Genomic DNA, 25,382 nt, shown 5'->3' with positions numbered 1-25,382 from the left:
CGTATGGATATGACGTCTTCCTGCTTACTGAATTATGTATTGTAAACACCACATACCACGGTGATTCTAAAACTTTTCACCAACATATAAGAGCGCCATCCTATCCCCCGTAAAAAAGGGTTAAACCATCATCAACCAAATAAACATTTCTCTCATTAATCTCAAAAGAATCCCTACAATGTCTAAGCTATTTACCAGAACAAATACTTTTGGGTTACTGGGCTTCCGTTTACGAGCTGCAGTAACATTTACCGCTACAATGGGGTTCTCCCTCTTTGGTTACGATCAAGGTTTAATGTCGGGTCTTATTACTGGAACGCAGTTTAATGATGAATTCCCAGCTACAAAGGGAAGCAGTCACCATGCTACCGTGATTCAAGGTGCAGTGACATCTTGTTATGAATTGGGTTGTTTCTTTGGTGCTATATTTGTATTACTTAGAGGTGACAAATTGGGTAGAAAGCCTCTTGTTATTATTGGATCTTTAATTATTATATTGGGAACTGTGATTTCCGTGGCATCTTTTAGAGAACACTGGGGTTTGGGGCAATTTGTTATTGGTAGAGTTATTACCGGTATTGGTAATGGGATGAATACTGCCACTATTCCTGTTTGGCAATCGGAGATGTCCAAGGCTGAAAACAGAGGAAGATTGGTTAATTTGGAAGGGTCTGTTGTTGCAGTTGGAACTTTTGTTGCCTACTGGCTTGATTTTGGTTTATCATATGTTGATTCTTCTGTTCAATGGAGATTCCCTGTTGCCTTTCAAATCTTCTTTGCCATGATTGTGTTTGGTTGTATGACGCAATTACCCGAATCACCCAGATGGTTGATTGCCAACCACAGAAAGGAAGACGCTAAATTGGTTTTAAGTGCCTTGAAGGGTGTTGATGTGAATGATCATGAGATTGAATCCGAAGTTTTGGTTATTTCTGATGCTGTTCATCTGTACCAAAAGCAGCAAGTTAGTGTCAGAGAAATGTTCACTGGAGGTAAGTCTCAACACTTTGGCAGAATGGTTATTGGTGCTTCTACTCAATTTTTTCAACAATTTACTGGTTGTAATGCCGCTATTTATTATTCTACTGTTTTATTTGAAAATACGATTGGTTTGGAAAGACGTCTTGCTTTAATTATGGGAGGTGTGTTTGCTACAGTATATGCACTTTTCACCTTGCCTTCCTTCTTCCTTGTGGATACTTTAGGTAGAAGAAAGCTTTTCTTAATAGGTGCTTTTGGTCAAGCTATCTCATTTACGATTACTTTTGCTTGTTTGGTTCATAAGACTCCAGAAACTGCTAAAGGAGCAGCTGTGGGTATCTTTTTGTTTATTTCTTTCTTTGCCTTCACAATCCTTCCCTTGCCTTGGGTCTACCCTCCTGAAATCAATCCTTTGAGAACAAGAACAGTTGCAACTGGTGTATCTACTTGTACCAACTGGCTTTGTAACTTTGCCGTGGTTATGTTCACACCTATCTTTATTTCGTCATCAGATTGGGGATGTTATCTCTTTTTCGCAGCCATGAACTACATGTGGTTACCGGTGATTTTCTTCTTCTATCCTGAAACTGCTGGTAGAACTTTGGAAGAAGTTGATGTTATCTTTGCCAAGGCTTATGTCGATGGTGTACAACCTTGGAGAGTTGCTAAGAACATGCCCAAATTGTCTAACGATGAAGTTGAAGACTATGCTATCCAATTGGGCTTTTATGATGAAGATGACAATGATAAGGGGAACATGTTGGTTGATGATAAACCAGAAGCTTTAGAAAACAGTAGTTCTAATTCCGGAAGTAAGAAGGAATCCGTTTGATTTAATATATTCTATACACAATTCTATAATTATAATTTGATAAACTAATTATTTAAAACCCCATACATTTGTAATAAACTTGAATAATGACCCAATACACCCAAAATAACACATATATGCCATATATTATGACTTTGAAAAATATAATCAACCCACCATAAAGACATAAAATCCTTGGCATATGGTGTATACATTGGTTTCTCTGGAAAATGCTTCTCGATGATACTATTTAGTTCAGATTCCTCTTCTTGACTGGACAATAAATGATCAGCCTTCTCAATAGCCTTATCAATATCATCTTCAATCATCTGAATTTCATCTTCACCAGATTTCTCAATGTTATCCGTTATTACTTCCATGGCATCATGTAAATGAGAATGAGCCTTAGCATGAGTCATGTCATCTTCAATAATTATATCGTATCTCCATCTTTCAGGATACAACCCACCATAAAATACCACCCCAGTCCAATACCAAATAAAACTCTTGTAGAACAAAGGACCAAAATAAATGCATGATTTAATGAACCCTTCAAATATACAAGAACAGAAAAAGGTAATCATCCCCACAAATGCTAATCCAACAAAAAACCCAATTCTTAAGGATCTGCATTCTGGCTTATCAAAATAAGGAGACCAGTTGAATCCAAACCCTGTCAAACCACACAAGGCTGAAATGATCATGAAGGATTTTTGCCAAATAGGATAATTATACAAGGCCACATATTCAACAGCAGTAATGGAACATGTGATTAAGACGGTTATACCTGAATAATCACAGCATGCACAAAGAGCTCTGGTAGGTAGATGGGCCACACACGAATAGCAATGCCAAATAACAGAATTGAAAAGACATGCCATTCCAGCAAACAAAAACACATAGATTGGAACATTATCAACAAAGGTATTCTTCTGATAAATTTCGGTACTAGGAAATTGAACCAATGTAATATAAATCATCAAAACAAGTCCAAATATATGAGTCCATATATTCCAAGTTTCATTGTGATTGAAATGAAAAAGCGATTTCAAAACTGAACCATGATGCAATGAAAACCTATAGCCATGAACAATGTACTTATTCTCTCTCCAGCCTAAAGGTAATTCATAATAGGACAAATATTCATTTTCAGCCTTCTTCAAAGCCCTATTGAAGTTATGATACCGCAACCGATTATGAAACGATTCATGTAGCACCTCCTTGCTGCTAGGAGAGTTACTTCTGACAAAATCATCTATTTGTAACATTTTTTCATCAAAATATTGAATGGTGGTAATGATCTTTTGTGATAACACTTCTCTACTGATTGTAGACAGAATCCCCCCTCCTGCTCCTCCTCCTTCATGAGACAGCGCGTCATTATTAAATAAATAATTGTACTGTTCATCAAGAGTTTTGTATAAATTCTCCAAGTTAGAAAACGATGTCTTTAACATGGAGTCCTTAATAAGTTTAAGTCTTTGACGTACATTGTCAAGGTTTGAGATAGACATAAATGAGCTTCTTCTGCGAGATCGGGTATGTTTAAGATTACCCTCAATCTCTTCTTGATCAGCATCATCTTCCGCATCAACAACTGCGACTTCATGGTCTTCCTTTTTGGAACGTTCTTGTTCACCTTTAAATTGAAAGAACTTCTCAAAGTTCTCTAGACGAGCTTCAATTGATGAAAGAAACCGATCTAATTTCTCTATCAACTCCTCGGACGATTTGCTACCATTATCGCCCACTTGTGGCTTATCGATAGTTAAACCTGTGCGATGTCTGAGAGTAGTCGTCTCAGGCATGATGTAGTCTCCCAGTTTGACAGAATGAATGAATGAATGAAAATGGAAGTGTCAGAGTCAGATTTCACACTGATTTCACACTCAGAGTCAGAGTCAGAGTCAAAGTCAGAATTAGAGCCAAAATCAGATACACTGCTTCAGTAACTTGAACTGTTTGTTACTTAGCTTTGAATAACGCTTTATATTTGACTAGCAGATTGATACCATCATCTTTATATTTTAATTCAGATGATTTGATGCTTCGCACGACCCACGGTCCGTACGACCCCATACAACTCCTATTTCGTTCTACGCCTGAAACTCCCATGTATCCGAGCAGGCAGCTGCTAGCAACCTGCTAATAATTAAGTAAGTTACAATATGATAGCAAATTAAACTTCTAGAGCTGTAGATGTTGCGCCATACTACTATTGAGTTCTGAGAAGCGATTATCGCAGTGCTTAGTATAAAGCTATCATAACCACCTTAGTAATAGCATATTTAATTAACTGTTTATCCCATGTGCTTCGCTTCCCCGTGTTCTTCACTGTATTTGGTTCAATATTTCATATGCTTTACCCATGGTACGTTTGTGCTTGCCTTGGAAATAAAAAGAAAAATACAGAAAAAAAGAAAATTTTGGACGAGACAGGAATCGAACCAGTGACCTTTTGCTTGCAAGGCAAACGCGCTACCAACTACGCCACACGCCCATTCTCTTATATGTTGAGATCATCTTTATATGTCATTGAATTCTAATAGCTACTTGGTGAAAAGGACCTTGACGTTGGCTACTGCTCATCAATGCTGAGTGAAAGCTGGTGGTAAGCGATGTGCTATCTACAGATGGCGGTTTGGATGCCATCCAAGTGATATTTTCCCGGGTTTCTGCCTAGGTTATTATATAGCTCTAGGTGGTTTTATATGGTGTCTTTCAAAATGAAAATATTGATGATATTTCTACTATTATAATTATACAACAATTTAAATCAATGGAACAGCAGCCCCATCACCTCTTGGATCTGAACCTGCATTGTATACCAATTGACTATTTTGGTAAGTACTTTTAATTATTTGAGCTCTACCAAATGTTTCTCTATCAAATCCACAGAGAACTCTAACCGTATGACCCCAATCCTTCAATTGAAGTACAACGTCTTCAGATATGCCTTCTTCCAACGAGACGATTGTTTTGGTAGTAGAAACGGGGGAATCACTTCCTAATCCAGTATCAACGCTAGAAGGACTTGTTTTATCAGCTTCTAAGCAGAATCTTGGAGAGTCAATTGATTCTTGTGGGTTTAATCCATAAATAGTCATGTTTAAGACATGTAAAACATGACCTAACGGTTGCATATAACCACCCATATTACCAAAAGAAGCATAAAGATCATTAGTTATGTTATTAGTGATCATCCCAGGAATAATAGTATGATATGGACGTTTTCCACCTTCCAAACTATTAATTAAGCCTGGTGACAAGTTAAAAGATGCTCCTCTGTTTTGTAATGCAAAGCCATAGCCTGGAACAACAATTCCACTACCAAACTGTTCATAAACTGAATTAATAAATGAACATGCATCACCATTAGAATCAGTAACTGAAAAATAAACCGTATCACTCTTTAGTCTTGGATCTGGTATACCAATTGAAGCGTCCAATATTTTATTCCATTTAAAAATTTTAGCCTTCTCTTTAAAGAATCCCTTATTAAGAATGTCTTTAATCTCATAGTCCGCGTGTAATGAATCAGTAACATAATTGTTGGCTTCATAGAAGGATATTTTAAATACTTCAATAAGTAAATGGAAAAACCTGGCACTATTATGTTCCAATGAATACAAATCAACAGTACCATTGTTATGTAATTCTTCAATGATTCCAAGAGCCATTAATGCCACTAATCCTTGACCGTTAGGAGGTATTTCCCAAACATTATATTCATTCATAAATGTAACTTTAAGTGGCTTAACTATAGTTGATTCATGATTAGATAAATCCTCTAAAGATAGTTTATGCTCAAGCAATGTTAAATGATTAACAATCTCGTTCGCAATTAAATCTTTATAAAACCCATCTGTCCCCTTCTCTGCTATAATCTTCAAAGTATTAGCAAAGTCCAAATTCTTCATAATCTCACCTTCAATTGGTGATCTCACTGTATCATTTGTTTCATCATAAATTAAGAATGGATTATTCCCCTTCTTCAAATTAGGATTCTGGATTATGAGTTTCTTAACAGCTCTCTTCCACATTTCAGCACATATAGCCAGTACGGGGAACCCATTCTCAGCAAATTCAATAGCATACAGAAATAATACACTCCATTCTATATTACCAGACCCCCATTCCTTATAAGCATCATACCAAGCCCTTATAGAGCCAGGAACAGTTATACAAAATGGTGATAATATAGGAAGTCTATTAATGTCTCCCAAACAGGACTTTATATGTTGAATATTCAACTCCTTGGCACATCTACCTGAACCATTCAAACCATAAACTGATTGGGAGTCCTTCTTATAAACCAATGCAAAGCAATCACCACCAATACCAGTAGACATTGGTTCAAGGACACATAATGCTGCCAGAATCGCTATAGCAGCATCCACACAATTACCACCTTGTTCCAATACTTTAATGCCTACTGCATTGGCCAATGGTTGGCTCAGAGCCACGATTCCCTTGGTAGACGATACCGTTGATCTTCTAGAGGGGAACTTGTTGTAGACAGACATAAGAGCGGAATAATGTCACCAGAGATAATGTTAGCAGAAAGATTGAATGTTGCTTTGTTATAGAAAGATAAACCAAATGTGGGGGCGGAAAGAGCATAGCGGAATTGTGTCATCTTTTAGGAAGTTTGTTCCGCGATAGGAAAATCCGCTAACAACGATGTACAATCAACATGATGATCTTATCCACGCTTTCATGATCATTTCGTAGACGACACGACATGAAACGAAGAAGAGTCGTAGAAGACGATGACGACGGTGACGAAAATGACGGCATTCAGCCTGAGGATACACCAGATACAAGTTTTGTAGATGATAACTATGAAGAAACGGAACTTAACAATAGAGCAGATCAAATAGTCATTGATGCCTTAAGATTTGTTCTAGCACGAGAATCCAGTGATCATTCTATACGAAGATCACATATAGGTAAGTTTAGTGGGCGGAATAGGATTTATACCATAGATGGTTTGATAGAAGCCATTAATCAACAATTGAAACGAATATTTGGTTTACAATTGGTTGAAACTGGGTCCGGGACGGGTCAATATATTGTGCTAAAGCATTTAGATGATGTTAGTAATGAAATCTTAGGGGACCTATGGCAACAAGAGGTAAATCAAAGTCTTGAAAATGAGCTGGTTTTCAAACTTGTGGGGACAGAATCAAAGACAACAACTCCATTAACCAATCCTGAACTTATCAAGACTGGAGTATTTACTTTGGTGATATGTTTATTGGTTGTATCTGAGAATAATCTTCAAGAATCTGAACTTTTAAGTAAACTACAACTGTTTGGTATATCCAATAATTTGAATGATAGAAATCAAGTATTGAATATGAACTATAAAGAGTTGATCATTGATATGATAAGGAAACAGTACCTTTCAAAGCGTGCAAACACAGTTCATGGTACAACTAATACATCGGAAACGTATACTTTAGGATCACGGGCATTAATGGAGATCCCATCGGATAAAATGTTGCTATTGGTTAAGACTATTTACGGAGATAAGTTCCCAGATGTTGAAGAGAAAGTGGTCAAGACAATTGGGAGAGCATATGAATAATTCTTATGTCATTGAAAAAATATATGTATAGAATACTATTAAAATTGTTATTATTATTACTATTATTACTATTAGTCAACAACGGCGATGGAGAGATCAATATTACCTTTTTAGTACTCTTCATGTGCCGTTACAACGTTTAAACGACCCCTCAATGCCTGTGACATTTTGCTTTTAGTACCGAATGGAAGCTACGCATATGCGCGCTACCACGTACAATTTTTTCAGCCAGTCCATTGATTGTACAACCTATACGATAACAAGGACATTACACCTTACAAACTAACGTACGTTAGTCTTAGTTTGTCGCCACATTAGTTAGTATTGTACTGAGCTGTCCTCTCTTCACAACCAAATCCCGGAATTGAAAACTAAAACCACAAATAGGAAAAAGCTTGAAAGCCAATTTCCGTTTACAACTATCTTTTCCGACATAGGTATCTCGCCATTGTCCTGATATTGCCCAAAAAGGCAACGGGATCACCATACGACATTATTGGCAAGAATCCATTCTTATATAGAGTGTCGTTTCTTTCCATTCGTTTAAAACAGTTTATTCGTAGCAGAATACATTCATTCGTAGCAGAACACATCCTTTTTGTTATTCTGGTCGAATTTATTATACTAGTCGAATTCATTGTACTAGTCGAACTAACTAATTGATAGCGGCTATTACTATGGCATTGGATACTTTAGACTTTGCAGTGTTGTTTGCATTGGCCGTGGCCGTCGTGGCGTATTTCGCCAAGGATCAAATTTTTGGGTCGGGGAATGCTAATGAAAAGGGCTTCTTGTCCAATACGGGTTCTTCAGGATCATCGAGAGATTTGGTTGAGGTTTTAAAGAAGAATAACAAGAATACCGTGTTGTTTTATGGGTCCCAAACAGGTACAGCGGAGGATTATGCTTCTAAATTACTGAAGGAATTAGCTTCTAGATTTGGTTTAAAATGTTTGACTGCTGATTTGGCAGATTACGATTATGACACGTTGGATACCATTTCCAATGACGTATTGGTTTTCTTCCTTATGGCTACTTATGGTGAAGGGGAACCAACTGATAATGCTGTTGAATTCTATGATTATTTACAAAATGATGCAGACCAATTGGCTACGTTGAAGTATACCGTATTTGGATTAGGTAATTCCACCTACGAATTTTATAATGCTATTGGGAAGAATGTCTTTGAGAAATTGGAATCCTTGGGTTCAGAATCGTTTGCTCCTTATGGTGAAGGTGATGATGGTAAAGGTACCATGGATGAAGACTTTTTGGCTTGGAAGGAAAAAGTATTTGATGCTTTGAAGAATGATTTGAATTTCGAAGAACATGATTTAACTTATGAACCTGCTATTGAGATCATCCCCATGGATAAAGATGTTAATGACGAAACGGTATCTTATGGTGAACCAAGTGCAAAATACTTGGATCCAACTTATAATGCTTCAAGAGGTCCATTTGATCATTCTCATCCTTATATTGCCCCCATTGCAACAACTACAGAATTATTCCACTCTAAAGATCGGTCTTGTGTTCATGCGGAGTTTGATATCAGTGGGTCCAATTTAAGATATTCCACCGGTGATCATTTGGCTATTTGGCCATCGAATTCGGATGAAAATATCAAATTGTTTGCTAAGGCTTTCAATGTTGAATCCAAATTGAATGATGTATTCAAAATTAAAGCCTTGGATTCAACTTATTCAATTCCATTCCACACTCCTATCACTTATGGAGCTGTTATTAGACATCATTTGGAGATTTCAGGTGCAATTTCAAGACAATTTTTGTCGTCAATTGCCAACTTTTCTCCTTCACCAGAAATTAAAAAGGAAGTAACTAAATTAGCCAACGACAAACTTTTATTTGCTAAAGAAGTTACTAGTCAACAATTGGATGTGGCTGATTTATTATTGAAATTATCTAATGGCCAACCTTGGACTCAAATTCCATTTGAATTTGTCATTGAAACCATTCCTCATTTACAAGCTCGGTACTATTCTATTTCTTCCTCATCATTGACAGAAAAGACTTCAATCCATGTTACTGCAGTTGTTGAAGCCGAAACTCACCATAATAAGAAGGTTGGAGGTGTTGTTACCAATTTACTCAAGAATTTGGAAATTGAACAAAATAATGAAAAATCAGAACCCTTTTTACATTATGATTTAAAAGGTCCAAGAGGTAAATTTTCTAATTTCAAATTACCAGTTCATGTTAGAAGATCAACTTTCAAGTTACCTTCCAATCCTTCAATTCCCATAATTTTAATTGGTCCAGGTACTGGGATTGCACCCATGAGAGGATTTGTTAGAGAAAGAGTCACCTTAAAAAAGAATGATCCAAGTGTTACTATTGGAGAGACATTTGTGTTTTATGGATGTAGAACCAGAGATGAAGATTATCTATACAAGAATGAATGGCCAGAGTATGCCAAGGCATTAGGAGATTCATTCCAAATGGAGGTGGCCTTTTCCAGAGAAGATCCAACCAAGAAAGTTTATGTTCAAGATAAATTATTAGCGCATCAACTGAAATTGAATGAATTATTAGACAAGGGTGCCTACATATATGTTTGTGGAGATGCCTCTAGAATGGCTAGAGATGTTCAAAAAACTTTAGGTTCAATCTTGGCCAAGGGAAGAAATATAACTGAAGAAAAGGCTGCTGAATTAATAAGATCTTTCAAGGTTCAAAATAGATACCAAGAAGATGTATGGTAATTGTTATATTATATCATATTATAATTATATCAGTAAGGGTTCTCTTTGTCCCCACCACCATCAAGTTTGATACAATATCTCCAATTGGGATTACTGGAATAATATATTTGTTGTAAGCTTTGTTCAGTCTTTTTCCAATGAGCAAGCTTATGTCTTGATTTTAGATCCAAATCATAAATGTTACAATTGACGTAATATTCATCACCTTTATAGTTCAACACTTTCAACCCCGTAGTATTGATTGAGGTTTGAGATTTCCATTGGGTGGAAGTTTGTAGCAACGTATTAACCAAATCATTGGACGATGATAACAGCGGTTCCAAATCCGTTTCCGGCCGCTTTTGTTGGGATTTGTCAAACTTTAAAAATAACCCGACATCTCTTAGGGTCATCATAAGCAATAAGTCATCAGGGACATGTTCTGCATCCGACACATTTCTAAGATAAGTTGAAGAGTCTTTAGCAGCTTGGAAATGCTTTAGTTTCTGGAAAATATTGTCTGAATCTTTCAAATATAAAGCAAACAATTGTTTAATGTCGATCTTGGTTTTGTCGTATAATCGGGCCAAGTCTTCCTCGGAGAATATACCAAACATATCATCAACTACTCTATTAATTGTCTGAGGATAAAGTAAATCTAAGGGACAGAAATGACGCTTGGAATTCAACCCCTGACGCAATTGCACCAGCAGACACGAACGACAATAATTGGTATTATAATTGTCGTATAACCATTTAGGTTTGATTTCGGCGATCACCGAAGACTCATTATAGAACAAACAAAAGTTCTTGGTTCCCTTAAGCTTGATAAAATCACTGGGGACATTATTGGGGATTAAGAACCCGTATTTTTCAGACTCTTTAAGTTCGGTACCATTCGTATCTAATTGTCTGAGAAACTCGGGAGTTAACACCACAAGTTGCATATCCGTAATCTCCAGCAGCTCAAACAACTGTTTGCATTTCAATTCAACGAAGTCAAAAAGTGAACATGTCAGGATATATTCCTTTTCATCCTTATTGTTCATTCGAAGTCGTAAGAGTTTATTCTTTAGGAAATCATTGGTGCCTTTGTACTCAAAGAGAATGTTGGCTGCACCTTTAGCAAAATACACCCAGTCTTGAGGAGAAGCGACTTTATGGATTTCCATGATAGTGATGAGTAAATATATATATAAATGAATGAATAAAACGTTATGATCAATGTTTAAATGAAATGGAATTATAAGGGTCTAGACCAAAGCAATTTAGGTGTTCTTTGTGTGTCGTATTTCTTCTTTATATAAGGACCTGCGTTTGTGTGTTATATGCACGTTCGTATATATGCATACACTAATATGCGGTCGAAGACATGTTAAATATTACTTCTTCTTCTCATATGCTCTTAAAATCTCTTGCTTGGAAAAGTACCCATTACTCTTCAGTAGTTGTCCCCCATCAAGCAATACTTTCCCCGGACCAACCATCTTCAAATACATAGGTCGGGCAACAACTCGTACATAGACATTAAGTTTTAACCAGTGGTAAACTGTAGAACTAGTTCTTGACATTTTCTTCCATATATCCGAGGAAGTCACTGGCTGAATAAAAGTCTGCCATGTATCAGACATTGATTTGACTATACCACCCATAATACCCATTCTTGGGACTTTAAATGACGGTAATAATTTGGATAAATACTGTTTAACAGTATTGGTATTGTGATGATACTCCATTGTTATAGTACTAATATCACCATTAGTGGCTACCAATGATCCAGGATTGATAAACATATATTGATCTTTATCTTTTAAATCAACTTCAACCAATTCTTCGTCACCACTAAGCACAATATACCCTTTACCCAGACTCTGATAACTCAACCATTTTGCAAAGATCTTTTTGGGAGATAACTCAATGTCATATCCTGTCCATGCAATGATACTTTGTTGCTTGAAAATAACCCATTGCTCTTGTTTATTTCTGTTCTCTATTAGTGAGTAAGTCCCATTATTCTTCACTACCAATGATACGGCACTACGAGCACTAATCTCTTGGAATCCTTGATTACAAATACTCTCTATATCTTCCAACTCTCCATTGATAGCCAACAACGCTCCATCTCTAATGTTAACTGTTGAACTTTGAGGCATCTTTATCAGGAGTAAATCCGATGGTTGCCCTATAGGTTCGAATCGAGGAAGTTCGATGAACGGTCCATTGCCCGTGATTCGAGGTCTACTATTAATTGCCTCGCTTAGATCATTGACAACTGTTCGCCGCCCAACTGTAAGGGTCCTTATTATTTGTCTGAACATTGGTTAAAGATATACAAAGAGAGTAGTAACAGTTATGGGGCACTAATTTTTATTTACTTAATGTAAAATGTCGCGGGCACCATTAATGTCGCACGTACTAAAATATATCCCCGACACCTAGAAATACCATCTATTCATTAAATAAACTCTTTAACCAACTTGTTGGCTTCATTGACACTTTCTAAGTAATTATCAGATACCAATTTGTTGTCAATATCATTGGCAATAATCATCATCTTGACAAAATCGTTCCATAATGTCAATCCAATTCCAAAATCTTCAAATAAGGTATTCTCTTTAATGGAGTTAATACCATTAACATTGATATTAAAGGAAGTATTATTGACTTGATAAACAAAATTCAAAAGATGGTCTTTGGTGTTCTTAATAATATCTTGCTTTGATTTGGTGGGATCAGCAATGGCTTGTCTAATTGAATATTCAAAGTAAATTTCAACCATAACTCCTAATAAAGTATTTGGAACTTCTTTATAAAATGGTAATTGAGAAATCAATTGGTACCAATCTTGTTTATTCTTCAATGAATTTCTGAGATCATTATTCTCTTCATGAACAATGAAATCAACCAATAAGCATTCGAATAAATGAATCAAATCATTAGAAACATATCCAACAAATGATCTAAAATTAAGTAACCCTCTGGAAATTGGTCCTTGATAATTGATTGGAGAAATATTCAATTTCACCAATGTGAAAACTCTAGCAATCATAGTAATCAATTTAGTCTTTTCAAATGATATGGATTCATCATTTGAAAGCTCTTTGAAAAATTTAGGAACACTTGTGAATTCATTATTAATTTCATCAAATCTAATGGTCTGAGTTTTAATTAATAAAAGTAAAAGCATCAAGTTATTAATATTATTCGATTCAGGATTCTCTTGAACAAATCGTTGAAAGATTTTACCCAAATTGGTCAATTTCAATGTTTTATTATCGACAATCCCATACAAGTAAAGTACTCTTAATAAAATAGTACTAATAATGTCTGAAACGGAAGTTATCTTTTTATTTTTGACAGCAGTAAATGAGCCTCCATTAAGCTGAGTCCAAAATTTAGTTAAATTAAACTCATTGGATGATTCTTCCTCTTGAATAAACAACTTTTCAACCATTTTGGAAACTGGAGTAAACATGCGATTATTTAATTTCTCTTCTTCATCTCGGAACCAAAATTTAACATTGATTTTCCGGAACCCGTAGTATCTTGTTAATAATTGGGTAATCAAATTGAATTGACGATCTAAACTTTCAGTATAGAACTTTGAAGTCACTAACCGTTTATAATTATCATTCAAACTGCTTTCAAGTGGTGGTCTTACATGTAACTGTCCTTGAGTTATAGCTTCTAATAACCCCACTGGTAAAAGGCCTATGGATTGATAAAAATAAAACTCAGGAGGTAATCTCTGAGAAATTATATCATGAACATCATTAGGGACTTTAACAACATTACCAGCTGAAGTTGATTCTTCCGATTCAGGTTCCTTTTCATGTTCTAAGAAATCAATATTATTCTTGATGCCCAATTTGGCCATTTCCACGTTATATAATTCCACATATCCATCTTTATTCATCACCGGGATACATTTCAAAGCTGTGTGACCCTTTTGATACAATTCTAATAATGTTGGATCTTGTAAACCCATAATAAATCCATACAAGTCATTTGAGTTGTTATTATAGGAATACTGATAAATGATATCCAACCCCATTTTGAAATAGCTCAACTGAGGATATGGTTGGGTGAGATTTGGTTTAGGAATAGGAGGGAAAATAGGGAACATAGTCGGTTGTAATTCACAACCTACCAAGATACTTAAATCCATCAATTGACGTTCAGAAAGACTTAGATCATGAAGTACTTTGGCTTTATCAATGAATCGGAAATCTTTGGACTGGAATTCCATCCCCAAGATGAACTTATCCAATTGAGTCAACAATAAATCGGTGGACCCATAAATAATATCTATAATATTATTTTGATATAAATAAGAAAGTTGAAATGAAACATCATAAGGTGCAACCATATAATCCACTCCAATATCAATAAAATAAGTAATTAAATCGTGAATCATGGGTCTAACTGGTAATGATTCACTATACAATCTAAAGGATTCCATATTATTGTAAGAATAAGGAGGTTTATTACTTAATTTCATCCAAGTGGTTTCAATATGTTGTTCTTGTTGGCTCAATTCACCGGTTTTATAGTCATGTTTCTGGATTTGGATCTTCATTCCGGGAATAACAAATATGGGCTTAATATTGAACTCCTTGAACACCTGTAAATCCAGATGAATGTAGTCCTTCAAACTGGAGGGTACACCTCCAATTCCAGGTAAAAATTGTTCCTTCTTAAACGTATAAATTCGATATAAATAGTGATCAACATCAATACCGATGGTGGAATTCTGTAAGATCTCAATGGGGCAGCTGCTGACAAGCTTCCGCTCAAATAAAAACGATTCGAGTGATGTTATAGGCATTGTTTATATTGATGTTGTGGTTGTCAAAGGAAGTAGTTGTTGGTGGTTGATTTATTTTGGTTATAGTTTATATTGTTGGTAGGAGCACGACACTTGGTGTAGCAGGTCATAGTGTGGGATGTTACTGTACTGGTGTCTGACAAATTGGGTCTGGATCCATTTATTCTATACCTATTACTGTCCCCTGTTCGATTCCTCACTGGACCGAACAACATACTAAACCTTATTCTACACCAAACACAATACAACATCCCATTCTCTAACTTTATCCATCCAATCAACAGATTCATCTCCCTCTTCTCTAGCACCCCATACTTCATAAGAGATTTGTCTAGCTCTCCAATAATTACTCTTTTGACTGCGTTTCCAATATTCTATAATCTCCTTCTTCTTATCAGGCAATTCACTGCCAGCAATTAATAATGCCCAAAAAATTGGTTTAACATTGGGATCTTCTATTTCAATCAACTTGGTAAAATATCTGTACAGTTCCCGTACGTTTTCCTTATAAATATACCATTGAGCTCTCTTGACAATCTTAAGATAAAATGCTATCATTGCATTATAAAACAGCATCACGTTATAATGAGTTTTCAATTGTTTAAATGTAGCATTGGACGGTATTGAAGGATGTCCCCAATTGAAGATCTGCCTTTCAAGTTTTCCACACTTGCTATAAAATCCTGGAGGTGGCTTCTGTAGTTTCATATTACTAAGAAATATCTTCCTGTCATTAGCAAGCAGAACAACTTCAACAAACATATCAATTAGAGATTTGGGAATCCCGTACATCAAATAGACAAGTTCTGGGTCGATGTTATCTTTATTGAAATTAGGTTCTTTGGTATACCATTGCGTTTCATTCGAAACATCATCATATGAAATAGTAGACTTTGACTTTGATATTTTAATGGAACTATCTTTAATAGAAACTTCTTCTTCTTCATCATCATCATCATCACTTGGATCGCCTTTATCTTTGTATCTTCCTTCGATTGAATAGTTGTGCACATCAATAGAGTGAGTGCTTTCAAAAAATACTTTGACGATTCTAAAGAGTGTCGATAAGAAGATTCCCAATGGGCTAGAGCCATTAGAAAGCTTCTTATTAACTATATGACTTCCAATAGCAAACAAAAGCTCAAGGTTCTCAAAGATACTGAAATAAGTATCCAATTGGATATTCAATAAAATGGCCAATAAAAAGGTGGTCTCATATTCATAATCATCATCTGGAAACCTGGTAGTATCATATTCATCAAGATGCAAATTAATTAAGGTAATGGCGATCTTCCTTATTTCAATGCTTGTTCTTAAATCTTGTTGGATCTCATTAGTATTGGACTTACGGTGTTCTTTCAAGTACTTATTGAATGATGAGATACCCAAAATCAAATATATAACGATCAATTTGAGTTGAAGCTTCAACTTGGCATCTACTGTCTCAAAACTGGGAGTTTTGATCAACGGAATGTAATTTTCATCATAGATAAGTTCAAAAGTCACTTCCTTAATGAATGGACTGACCAAAAGTTCAAGATAATTATTGGGGTAATAGTTTTTAACAAACGTTAGATGATTACTGATTTCAAATTGGGATATTAAACTCTTAAAGAGCTTGGTCACCTGAATAGTCTCATCACTATGGAAACTGAATAGCTTGTTAATAACAGTCACTTGTTTAAGCCAATCATCATCACTATCCATATTATATATGAATTTAGGATACAAGATATGCATCATGTTTTGAGCGTTGAACTGATAATTGGGTCCCTTTATGCCTATTATGGTCAATTTGGCATAGTTCAAAAGAGAATCTCGCACATACGATTGGTTAAGCAATATCTCATGTTCAAGATTCAGTCTTCGTTTCCGTACTACAGCATTTTGAACATCATCATCATCATCATCATTATCATCATCATCGTCGTCGGCGTCGTCATCATCGTCACTTCCAAGCTCATCCGAATAGGTGACAACATCTGAACTGTTCAGTCTTATCTGTGTCTGTGTCCTTTTCTTCTTTGAAGCTATAGGAAATACACTAAATGGCCCCACACTAACATGGCGTTGAGTATTGTTAAGTCGTCGTAGGACTGCGTTCAATTGATTGAACGTTTGATACTGTTGATGTTTAGGGAACCTTACAAGTTCCACTGCTCCCCTTTGAAACGAGTCCTCTAGTCTATACTCATTTGAATCGAATAGTGTACCCATTCTACCTTGCTTATTTGTTACTAATGGATTACACCATCCTAATTGTACAAGATATCCTTCACAATTGAACCCACCTTTGGTACATCGCTTGCATCGAGGACGCAATTGGTCACATTTGACTCGTCTTCTACGGCACGTCCAACACCCATCGAAGGATCGAGTTCTTGATTCCATAACAGTGGCTCCCACAAGTAAAGTCAGTTGGATGTAATTGGTATGGACAACCGAGCATCCCAAACATATACCGAAAGATGGGGTTCCTGGGGTTGTATGCAGTACCTGGAGCTGGGGGTTGTGGGCTTGAACCAACGGAAACACATTAGTCAGTTAATGACGTTGCCACACAAATTATTGATAATGGAATGTAAGACGACACAATCTTAATAATCAACATTAGTCTACTGCTTAATTGAAGAAGAATAATATCAGATACAATTGCTTTGTAGTACCGCCGGACTGTATACGCCTCGGTATCTGCAGGATGTCCAAGAAAGTAGTAAGATTGTAGTAATGATGGTGTACAAGATTATAAAGTACAAAGTTGTGGTGTATAGACAAACTTGTGTTTATTGTGTCAAGGTACTTAAAGCTGTCACTTGCTCTGAGCAGTGAAATTCTACACTGATAAGCGCAGCATCTAATTAATATTTTTTTTGGGAGTATCATATCATGACCGACCTTCCAATTAGGGTTAAACTCTCTAGAGAATACGATAATGAAGTACCTGAATACTTACCTCATGATAAAATATACCTGATTCAAGTTGGTTATAAACTCTTTAGATTAAGTGGGTTTTCACTCTCGTTTGATGGACCATCATATTTCACCAGATTCTTTGAAGTTCCAGAAAATGCTGATACAGTTTTGTTTATAGACAGAAACCCTAAAGTATTTGAATATATTTACAATCATCTTCAAGGGTATACTTTAAATGTTGAAAATGAATATATGTATATTCATTTATGGTCTGAAAGTTTTTATTTCAGTTTAACAAGGCTACAAGATTTTTTAATTAGAGATTATCTCTATGCCAATATAGGAGGGAAAACGTTTAAAATCTCCAAATGTCTTTTCGATCAGAGTAACTTACCAAATTATTTCACTTTGAATTATGATACCATGTTACAGGAGAAAGCCATTATCGAAAAAGTTAAAAGTCTTCGACCTCCGCCTCATGCTCCTCCAAGTATTGATACTCGATCCAGCAAATTATTTGAAGATATTTTGGAATTGTTAAAGGGGAATTATGGGGTCATAACCAGTGATGAACATCGGGCATTATTAATACGTGAATGTCGGTATTATCGCTTCCTTGGGTTAGAACAACGAATCTTAAAACATTCAATATTATTCAATTCTTTCTTAAATAAACATGAAATTGTTTTATCTTTGCATGATATTCAAGCTAAGGGCTTAGTAAATACTTCATCAGGAAGAAACGAAACATTATTGGAGTATCAACGGCCTTTAATTAACGATCAACAACGGATTTTGATTATGCAAATCAATTCAAATGAAGGTTTAAATGGTAGAATCACTTTGCAATTGAATTTAAGTTTTAATATAATCACCTTGAAATTGCAAGACAAAATCGCCCTTAAATTCTCCCAAGTATTCAAAAATTATTCGGATTCAATTGATAAGGATAAAGAATCAATGTCTTTGAAGGTTGTTTGTAATTTAACAAATACTAAAATGATAATAAATCAATTGGAAATGAATAAAACTTGGATTCATGATGCCTTTGGTGAAGAATTTAATAAAATTGCAAACTCAAAACCAAATCCAGAGAATACAGCTACTCTTGGAAATGAATCCAGTCAAACTTTTAAAAAGAGAAAAATTGAAAATTTAAATGGTGATATGGTTGAATTTAAAATCTCAAAATCTCTTTGGAAATCTTATGTCAGAGGCAATTATCTTATATTAGATGCAATTGCAATAGAAGCATTCTCTGATGAACTTGGTTATCAAAGAAATCTGATAGACTTTTTATAAATCAACTTCATAACTTAATGAGTTTTGTTTCCTAATATCATCTAAAATTGACATTATCAATTGACTTTCATTCCAGGACATAATTGATGATTGTTTCTCTCCGGCTACAATCATTTCTCCACATTCGATAGCTTCGTAAATGTATCCCAGAGTTCCATCTAAATCATCTTCAAAGGATTTTTCGATTTCTTGTCCATTTTTTAACTTGATATGATACTTAATTGGTGCAGGTCCAATGCCTCCACTGTAAATGGAAATAGAACCCAATTCTCCATCAATTTTAGCAATAAGACCATCAGATACATCAGATGAAAAAGAACTAATTCCTGTGGCTTGTTGTTTATGTGTTTGATCACTTATAATGAATGAAGTACAAAAATCAACCTCATCCTCTTGTTTCCCATTAAGACTTTCAAACACCATAGAAGAAACAATCTTCCAATTGGATTTAGGATCACTTTGAGGATCCATAAATATCCGACTATAAGTAATGGGATAAATAGTAATATCAAGTAAAGCACCTCCACCCAATTTCTTATCAGCTACACGATTTGAAGGAACCCAATCATCGCCATGTAAACGTTTCATATCAACAGAAAGATCACTAAAGATTCTCTTGACATCACCAACTTTCTTATCTTCATACAAGATCTTCTGTACTTCCCTGATCAAGGGAAAGTATCTAACCCATACTGCTTCCATAAAGAAAACATTGTTTTCCCTTGCAGCATCAAGAATCAACTCCAATTGCTTACTGTTAACTGTTACTGGTTTTTCACATAATATATGTTTCTTCCCCCTAGTAATAGCTTCTATTACAAAGGAATGGTGTAATGTATGGGGTAGGCCTATATAAAGGATATCGACTTCAGGGTCTATTTGGATATCTTCATAGGAAACAACTTTCGTACCATAAACATCATCATAATACTCATCAATATTTTTTTCAATAAACTCTTGACCCTTGGCTGGACTCCGTGAAGCAACTCTGGTGATTACATGCTTTATCTTGTTGGCACCTCTTGGGTTCTTATTTAAGTATACGAGATCTCTGGCAAACACGCCACTAATGATTCCACACCCAACAATGCCCCATCTTAATTGTGACGACGACATTTTAATAAGAAGAAAGTAAAATATTGAAAATATTCTTTAATAAAAGATGACTGTATCATTTTCTGTACTACAAATCAGATAGGTTTATATAACGTGCACATGGCTCAATATGGCATAGTTTACGTTTTCTTACGTAAGCATTCGCTATATCATATCCTTCGCAAATATGAGCTGCGCTACCAGGTTCAGTTTTAATATAATTCGTTTCCTCTCTTGATCACGTTTACCACTGACATTATTCATTTACTCTCTTTCCACGTTCTGTAGCTTCCAATGTTCCTTCTAAATCATCTTCATCTGGAATTCGAATTTCATTTCCATCTTTAAATTTGATAAGATATTTAATTGGACGTGCCCAATTCCCCATCAATTCGTGCACTGAGACCATCGGAATCATCAGATTTAATAGGTTGTAGTATATCACTAATAGCGAATGCAGTACAAATATCAACCTCCTGTTTTAAAACAGAAATACCTTCGAAATCATCAACCATCTTAGTTACAATTTCCCACTAGAACTCGGGGTTGCGCTGCGGGTTCGTTAATAACTGACTAAGAATAATTTTGACGAATAGAAGGATCCAGCCATACATCTTTTTCGAACCTTGAAATTCGAACATCACGGTGTAAATTTTTCACATAAAAACAAAGGGGCACCAAAGATATGTTTGATATCACCAAATCTCTTATTGTCAATTAACATTCCTCGCTCTTCAAGTGTCTATGGGGATTTATTCAACCCAACCAATATTCACAAAGAAAATACGATGATTTTTTGTATCTTGAAGAATGTGCTCCAATTGTATACTAATAAGCTTTACAGCCCGACCAACTTCTTCCTCATTGTGATTGCTGATATTATGTAAGAGCATGGATGGGGTTCAGTAAGATCTCTCCAACTGAAACAGTTTTGGTACCATAAATATTACCATGAAATTTCTTTGAATGTATTTTTTAAGTTGGCTTAGAACCAGGGTTGGGTCCTGTGAAGCTTCTCTGGTGATTACATGTTTGATCTATTGAGGAACTCTTGGATTCGGATTCTTATTTATGTAGACAACTTAATTGCGATAAACACATTATGGATCCATACCCAGTAATACGCCATCCAAATTCACCGGCGACGACATAACGATACCATAAAAGTTCATAAAGTATTTTTATCATATCAAATCAAAGAAGTTAAATAAATGATTAATTATTATAAAAGCAACTCCTTGATATAATTTTCGTTTTCTTACGTAATCACTAGACATGTGTTCGACATTTTCTATCTGCGCTACCGTGTGTCCGATAAACCACCATATCTTTCATCCAAAAAAAAAGTCGCCTATCAATCAACCCAATATCAATTGAAGCGAGTAGACAAACAAACATTCCACGCCCACTCACTCCCTATGTCTGTTTCTAATGTACTTGTGACCTTGGCCGTCTTGACGGTTGGAGGGTACATGCTTTTCAACGATGCCGGAGAATCATTTAATGTCGGACAATTCTTAGAACAAACATCTCCATACATGTGGGCAACCATAGGAATTGCCAGTTGTATTGGATTATCAGTTGTTGGAGCAGCTTGGGGGATTTTTGTCACTGGATCTTCAATAATTGGGGCCGGTGTCAAAGCACCTCGGATCACTACAAAGAATTTAATCTCCATTATTTTCTGTGAAGTTGTGGCTATCTATGGGTTAATCATGGCCATTGTATTTTCCTCCAAATTAAGTAGTATTCCAGAAGCACAATTGTACACTAAAGAGAATTTATATACTGGATATTCATTGTTCTGGGCAGGTATAACTGTTGGTGTATCTAATTTAATTTGTGGTATTGCGGTTGGTATAACTGGTTCAACTGCTGCTATTAGTGATGCTGCAGATTCTTCATTATTTGTTAAGATCTTGGTCATTGAAATCTTTGGATCTGTTTTAGGTTTATTTGGTTTAATTGTTGGTTTATTAATGGCTGCTAAAGCTCTAGAGTTTGATTAAATTTATTACTACACCTTCAATTACTAACTGAAAATTATATATATAATTATATTTTAACTATCAGTTTCCATGTAATCTGGATTCTTCTTCAAGATTGTAATTCCCTCTAATGAATTACTTAAACTAATCCATTCCTCAGTATTCTCCAATTCAGCTCTCTCGCCATAATTCAACAATACCGGAGTAGATTGTGTCACCCAACCAGTAATGGTCTTGGGTTTACCAGCTTGTCCCACAACATCAACAGCTTGTCCAACACGTACATTGACTTTAATTGGCTCGAGGTTCTCATCAACAGTAACCAACATCCGGGGCTGAATAGCCGGGGTTAAAAAGTATAATAATTGATGAGATACTTCGGTATAAGAATCATTCAAAACGAAATCTTTAGGATCCAATAATGCAACAGCAATGGTTAATAACGATGCCAATGATGCCTTTGATAATATAGACCTTTCAGTATTAAAAGGGTTAAGCGTTAAAGTACCTTTCCCTAAATGTAATATACCTTGAGCAATTCTTACCATGAATAGAGTATCAGCATTCTTAATATAATAAACTGCCAATTGTCTCAATAATTGAGCTAATCTGGCATTATTAGTACCAGCACCAACCAATCCCATAGCATAAATGGCATTTTGAGCAACTTCTAAATCAGGATCATGGGAATAACGTGATAAGGTATCAAATACCTTCATTTGTGGATTGGAAGCAGATACAAGACCCATGGCTAATGGAACTGATCTACGGATTAATGAATTCCCATAATGCATCAAATGAGAAAAGTGCCTTAAAGACATATCTTGTCCAATGTCTTCTCCCATAGCAATTATGGCCAATCCCAATACAGCAAATCCTTGATACAATTCATCTTCTTCCTCTTCGTCTTCATCAACCTTCTCGTTCTCTTCTGTTGAAGACTTATCTTCTACTTTAGGCTTAGATTCTTCTGTGTTGGCCGTGGTGTTGGTGGGGGCAGTAGCAGCAGCGGCATTCGTCAGTTCAGGGGCCTCAGTAGCATCTTCCATAACAACGTCACCATCAGCTTCAATGGTTTCGTTATTTTCTTCACCAGAAGGTTGTTGTTCTTTCTTCATTTGATCTTCTTCACTTTGTTCCAATAATTTTTCTTCTGCTGAAGTATCCTTTGGCTTGGCTGTACACATTTGCAACAATGATTGGATCTGTAAAACGTTACCAGTTCCAGCATATGCACAAATATTCACAAGAACCTTTAAGCTCTTACTGATTGGATATTCAATGGCACTAATGGCTTCCAACACATCTTCTATTTGTTCATGTTTACCCATGTACAACAAACCCAACCCAAGAGCCATGAACTTGACGTATTTACTACTCAAACCAACAATATCACCTTCTAATAATGCTTGTAAAATTGAAGAAGTAATTTCACCATTACAAGTACCCACAAATACATGACCCAAAGATAAGGCAGCAATACATGAGATTTCCAATGAAACATCCAAATCAGAGATTAATGGTAATAATAATGAGCATACATCTTCATTGGATGTCCCGGAAAAGGCAATACCCAAACCCATAATAGAAGATGTTTGTAACGCCTTTTTGGGGTCAAGAACATATTCTTGTAGCAATGCAAATGCTGCATCTGATTCATCATGAACTCTTGAGGAAACAATACCAGTTCCTAATAAAGCACCTGCTTTAACTTCATCTTCTGTTGATTCGGTATATTTATCCAAAACTTGTAAACCTTCATCAGCAGACCATTGATGTATCCAACCCAAAGAAGCTGTAGTGGAAACCATACCTTGACCCTTTGTTTTGTAAATCCAAGACTTATTATCTTCTTCAGTTTGAACTAATTTATCAGACCCAAATCCAAAGTTGAGTAGACCATTGACAAATGCGGCTGCCAAATTTTGTTTCGCAGAATCAATTGCACCTGAAGATCCAAATAAATATTTAGGATATTCTAAATGTGATTTATAAATATCTTCTGGAGTTTTTGGATCCAACAAATTCAATTCTTTAGTTAAATAAGAATAATATTCATGTAATTTTGTATTTGAAATTGCTTCTTGAACTTCAGCATTTTCACCCCCATAATCAAAATTATTATATTGTTGAGATAATACAAATCCCAATTGTTTGTGTATGGATTCATCATCAGTTGAGTTAAAAACTTGTTTGATTAAGTCGACATCATCCAATTTGATAGCCAAAGTTAAAGCTTGAGGCCATTGATTATTTGATAAATAGATTGTGTATGCGGTATTCAAGAATGACAAATCATCAGGAGGAGCCAAAAAGGGAACACAACTTACCATATAAAGACAGACTCTTGCAAATGTATTTTCATCAACAAATTGAGGCAATTTATCGATATTTTCAATTTCTAAAAGTAAATCAACTGCATCAGCTTCAGCATTATGTTTCAAGAAATATGGAACAATTTTCATGGATAATTGAGTTAATTTATGAATCAAAGATTCATCAGTCCCTAAATTTTCTTGATAAGCTTCACCAATTTCCAAAGCCAAATGACGTAAATATTCATGACCCCAATCTACAATTGTATCTTGAGAAGAAAGTAATCTATAATTAAGAGAATCACGTTTCCCATCATCAGAATAAGTCATAGCCAATACCGATAAAATATCTGCCAAGGATACCACTGCATTATTATCAGCACCAAATTTGGTTGACCATTTTTCATAAACTTCAGTTAAAAGGGGGAAATGAGGTCTAAGGAATTTCAATGGTTTTGGAACAGCAGTCATTGAGGTTGTAGAATCACGAATATGTTCTTTTAATTCGGTTAATGATTGAGTATACGCATCGGATTCTGTATGAGGCTCATTCAACTTCTCCACTAACGATTCCAAATCATCATTCAACTTTTGATCTTCTTCAGAAAGTTCTTCTTCCTTCTTGCGATCCTTCTTCACTTCAGGCGAGATTCCCCCTTCAGTAGGTCTTTCGCTTGTCACTGGGGCCATTTTGACAAAGATATTTAAACGTCTAGAGTTCTATGTCTGTCTGTTATCAATTGGATACGTAATGTCTCTTTTCAACAATACAGACAACACCAGACGTTGAATTGATACTGAGATGAATGTCCCGGTTTCGTGTGAGTTAAGTTTCGTTTGGTTTCGTTTTTCGT

The 25,382-nt window shown here is 35.6% G+C and overlaps 13 protein-coding genes and 1 non-coding gene across 14 annotated transcripts; 5 read left to right on the top strand and 9 right to left on the bottom strand.

The window, feature by feature from the left end:
- Window positions 1-259: 259 nt before the first annotated feature.
- On the top strand, window positions 260-1,813 carry HGT10 (glucose-inactivated glycerol proton symporter; the record flags this gene model as incomplete). Its single annotated transcript, XM_043193069.1, has 1 exon — window positions 260-1,813. The coding sequence occupies one exon, from the start codon at window positions 260-262 to the stop codon at window positions 1,811-1,813; it is 1,554 nt and encodes a 517-aa protein (XP_043051457.1).
- Window positions 1,814-1,857: 44 nt separating this feature from the next.
- On the bottom strand, window positions 1,858-3,600 carry KQ657_002297 (uncharacterized protein; the record flags this gene model as incomplete). Its single annotated transcript, XM_043193068.1, has 1 exon — window positions 1,858-3,600. One exon carries the CDS (start codon window positions 3,598-3,600, stop codon window positions 1,858-1,860), a length of 1,743 nt encoding a protein of 580 aa, XP_043051456.1.
- Window positions 3,601-4,219: 619 nt separating this feature from the next.
- Window positions 4,220-4,292, bottom strand: KQ657_002296. The gene has a single exon. It is a non-coding gene; the product is annotated as a tRNA-Ala (tRNA).
- Window positions 4,293-4,563: 271 nt separating this feature from the next.
- On the bottom strand, window positions 4,564-6,318 carry ECM38 (Ecm38p; the record flags this gene model as incomplete). Its single annotated transcript, XM_043193067.1, has 1 exon — window positions 4,564-6,318. The coding sequence occupies one exon, from the start codon at window positions 6,316-6,318 to the stop codon at window positions 4,564-4,566; it is 1,755 nt and encodes a 584-aa protein (XP_043051455.1).
- Window positions 6,319-6,536: 218 nt separating this feature from the next.
- KQ657_002294 (Smc5-Smc6 complex subunit) lies at window positions 6,537-7,385 on the top strand (the record flags this gene model as incomplete). Its single annotated transcript, XM_043193066.1, has 1 exon — window positions 6,537-7,385. The coding sequence occupies one exon, from the start codon at window positions 6,537-6,539 to the stop codon at window positions 7,383-7,385; it is 849 nt and encodes a 282-aa protein (XP_043051454.1).
- A 677-nt stretch (window positions 7,386-8,062) lies between these two features.
- On the top strand, window positions 8,063-10,108 carry NCP1 (Ncp1p; the record flags this gene model as incomplete). The annotated part of the gene is made up of 1 exon (XM_043193065.1): window positions 8,063-10,108. One exon carries the CDS (start codon window positions 8,063-8,065, stop codon window positions 10,106-10,108), a length of 2,046 nt encoding a protein of 681 aa, XP_043051453.1.
- Window positions 10,109-10,137: 29 nt separating this feature from the next.
- IPK1 (inositol pentakisphosphate 2-kinase) lies at window positions 10,138-11,259 on the bottom strand (the record flags this gene model as incomplete). Its single annotated transcript, XM_043193064.1, has 1 exon — window positions 10,138-11,259. The coding sequence occupies one exon, from the start codon at window positions 11,257-11,259 to the stop codon at window positions 10,138-10,140; it is 1,122 nt and encodes a 373-aa protein (XP_043051452.1).
- A 210-nt stretch (window positions 11,260-11,469) lies between these two features.
- On the bottom strand, window positions 11,470-12,240 carry KQ657_002291 (uncharacterized protein; the record flags this gene model as incomplete). Its single annotated transcript, XM_043193063.1, has 1 exon — window positions 11,470-12,240. The coding sequence occupies one exon, from the start codon at window positions 12,238-12,240 to the stop codon at window positions 11,470-11,472; it is 771 nt and encodes a 256-aa protein (XP_043051451.1).
- Window positions 12,241-12,542: 302 nt separating this feature from the next.
- On the bottom strand, window positions 12,543-14,915 carry KQ657_002290 (uncharacterized protein; the record flags this gene model as incomplete). Its single annotated transcript, XM_043193062.1, has 1 exon — window positions 12,543-14,915. One exon carries the CDS (start codon window positions 14,913-14,915, stop codon window positions 12,543-12,545), a length of 2,373 nt encoding a protein of 790 aa, XP_043051450.1.
- Window positions 14,916-15,143: 228 nt separating this feature from the next.
- ARG83 (Arg83p) lies at window positions 15,144-17,132 on the bottom strand (the record flags this gene model as incomplete). The annotated part of the gene is made up of 2 exons (XM_043193061.1): window positions 15,144-16,916; window positions 17,073-17,132. 2 exons carry the CDS (start codon window positions 17,130-17,132, stop codon window positions 15,144-15,146), a joined length of 1,833 nt encoding a protein of 610 aa, XP_043051449.1.
- A 669-nt stretch (window positions 17,133-17,801) lies between these two features.
- Window positions 17,802-19,116, top strand: KQ657_002288 (uncharacterized protein; the record flags this gene model as incomplete). The annotated part of the gene is made up of 2 exons (XM_043193060.1): window positions 17,802-18,803; window positions 19,081-19,116. The coding sequence occupies 2 exons, from the start codon at window positions 17,802-17,804 to the stop codon at window positions 19,114-19,116; spliced, it is 1,038 nt and encodes a 345-aa protein (XP_043051448.1).
- An 8-nt stretch (window positions 19,117-19,124) lies between these two features.
- On the bottom strand, window positions 19,125-20,246 carry KQ657_002287 (uncharacterized protein; the record flags this gene model as incomplete). The annotated part of the gene is made up of 1 exon (XM_043193059.1): window positions 19,125-20,246. One exon carries the CDS (start codon window positions 20,244-20,246, stop codon window positions 19,125-19,127), a length of 1,122 nt encoding a protein of 373 aa, XP_043051447.1.
- Window positions 20,247-21,643: 1,397 nt separating this feature from the next.
- Window positions 21,644-22,234, top strand: VMA16 (H(+)-transporting V0 sector ATPase subunit c''; the record flags this gene model as incomplete). The annotated part of the gene is made up of 1 exon (XM_043193058.1): window positions 21,644-22,234. The coding sequence occupies one exon, from the start codon at window positions 21,644-21,646 to the stop codon at window positions 22,232-22,234; it is 591 nt and encodes a 196-aa protein (XP_043051446.1).
- Window positions 22,235-22,287: 53 nt separating this feature from the next.
- On the bottom strand, window positions 22,288-25,218 carry RPN1 (proteasome regulatory particle base subunit; the record flags this gene model as incomplete). Its single annotated transcript, XM_043193057.1, has 1 exon — window positions 22,288-25,218. One exon carries the CDS (start codon window positions 25,216-25,218, stop codon window positions 22,288-22,290), a length of 2,931 nt encoding a protein of 976 aa, XP_043051445.1.
- Between the last annotated feature and the right edge of the window lie 164 nt (window positions 25,219-25,382).

This window comes from Scheffersomyces spartinae (genome assembly GCF_019049425.1).
Source record: "Scheffersomyces spartinae strain ARV_011 chromosome Unknown scaffold_2, whole genome shotgun sequence".
NCBI lineage: Eukaryota > Fungi > Ascomycota > Pichiomycetes > Serinales > Debaryomycetaceae > Lizanozyma > Lizanozyma spartinae.
Note: the sequence above shows the minus strand (reverse complement) of the source record. Positions and strands in the feature narration are given on the sequence as shown.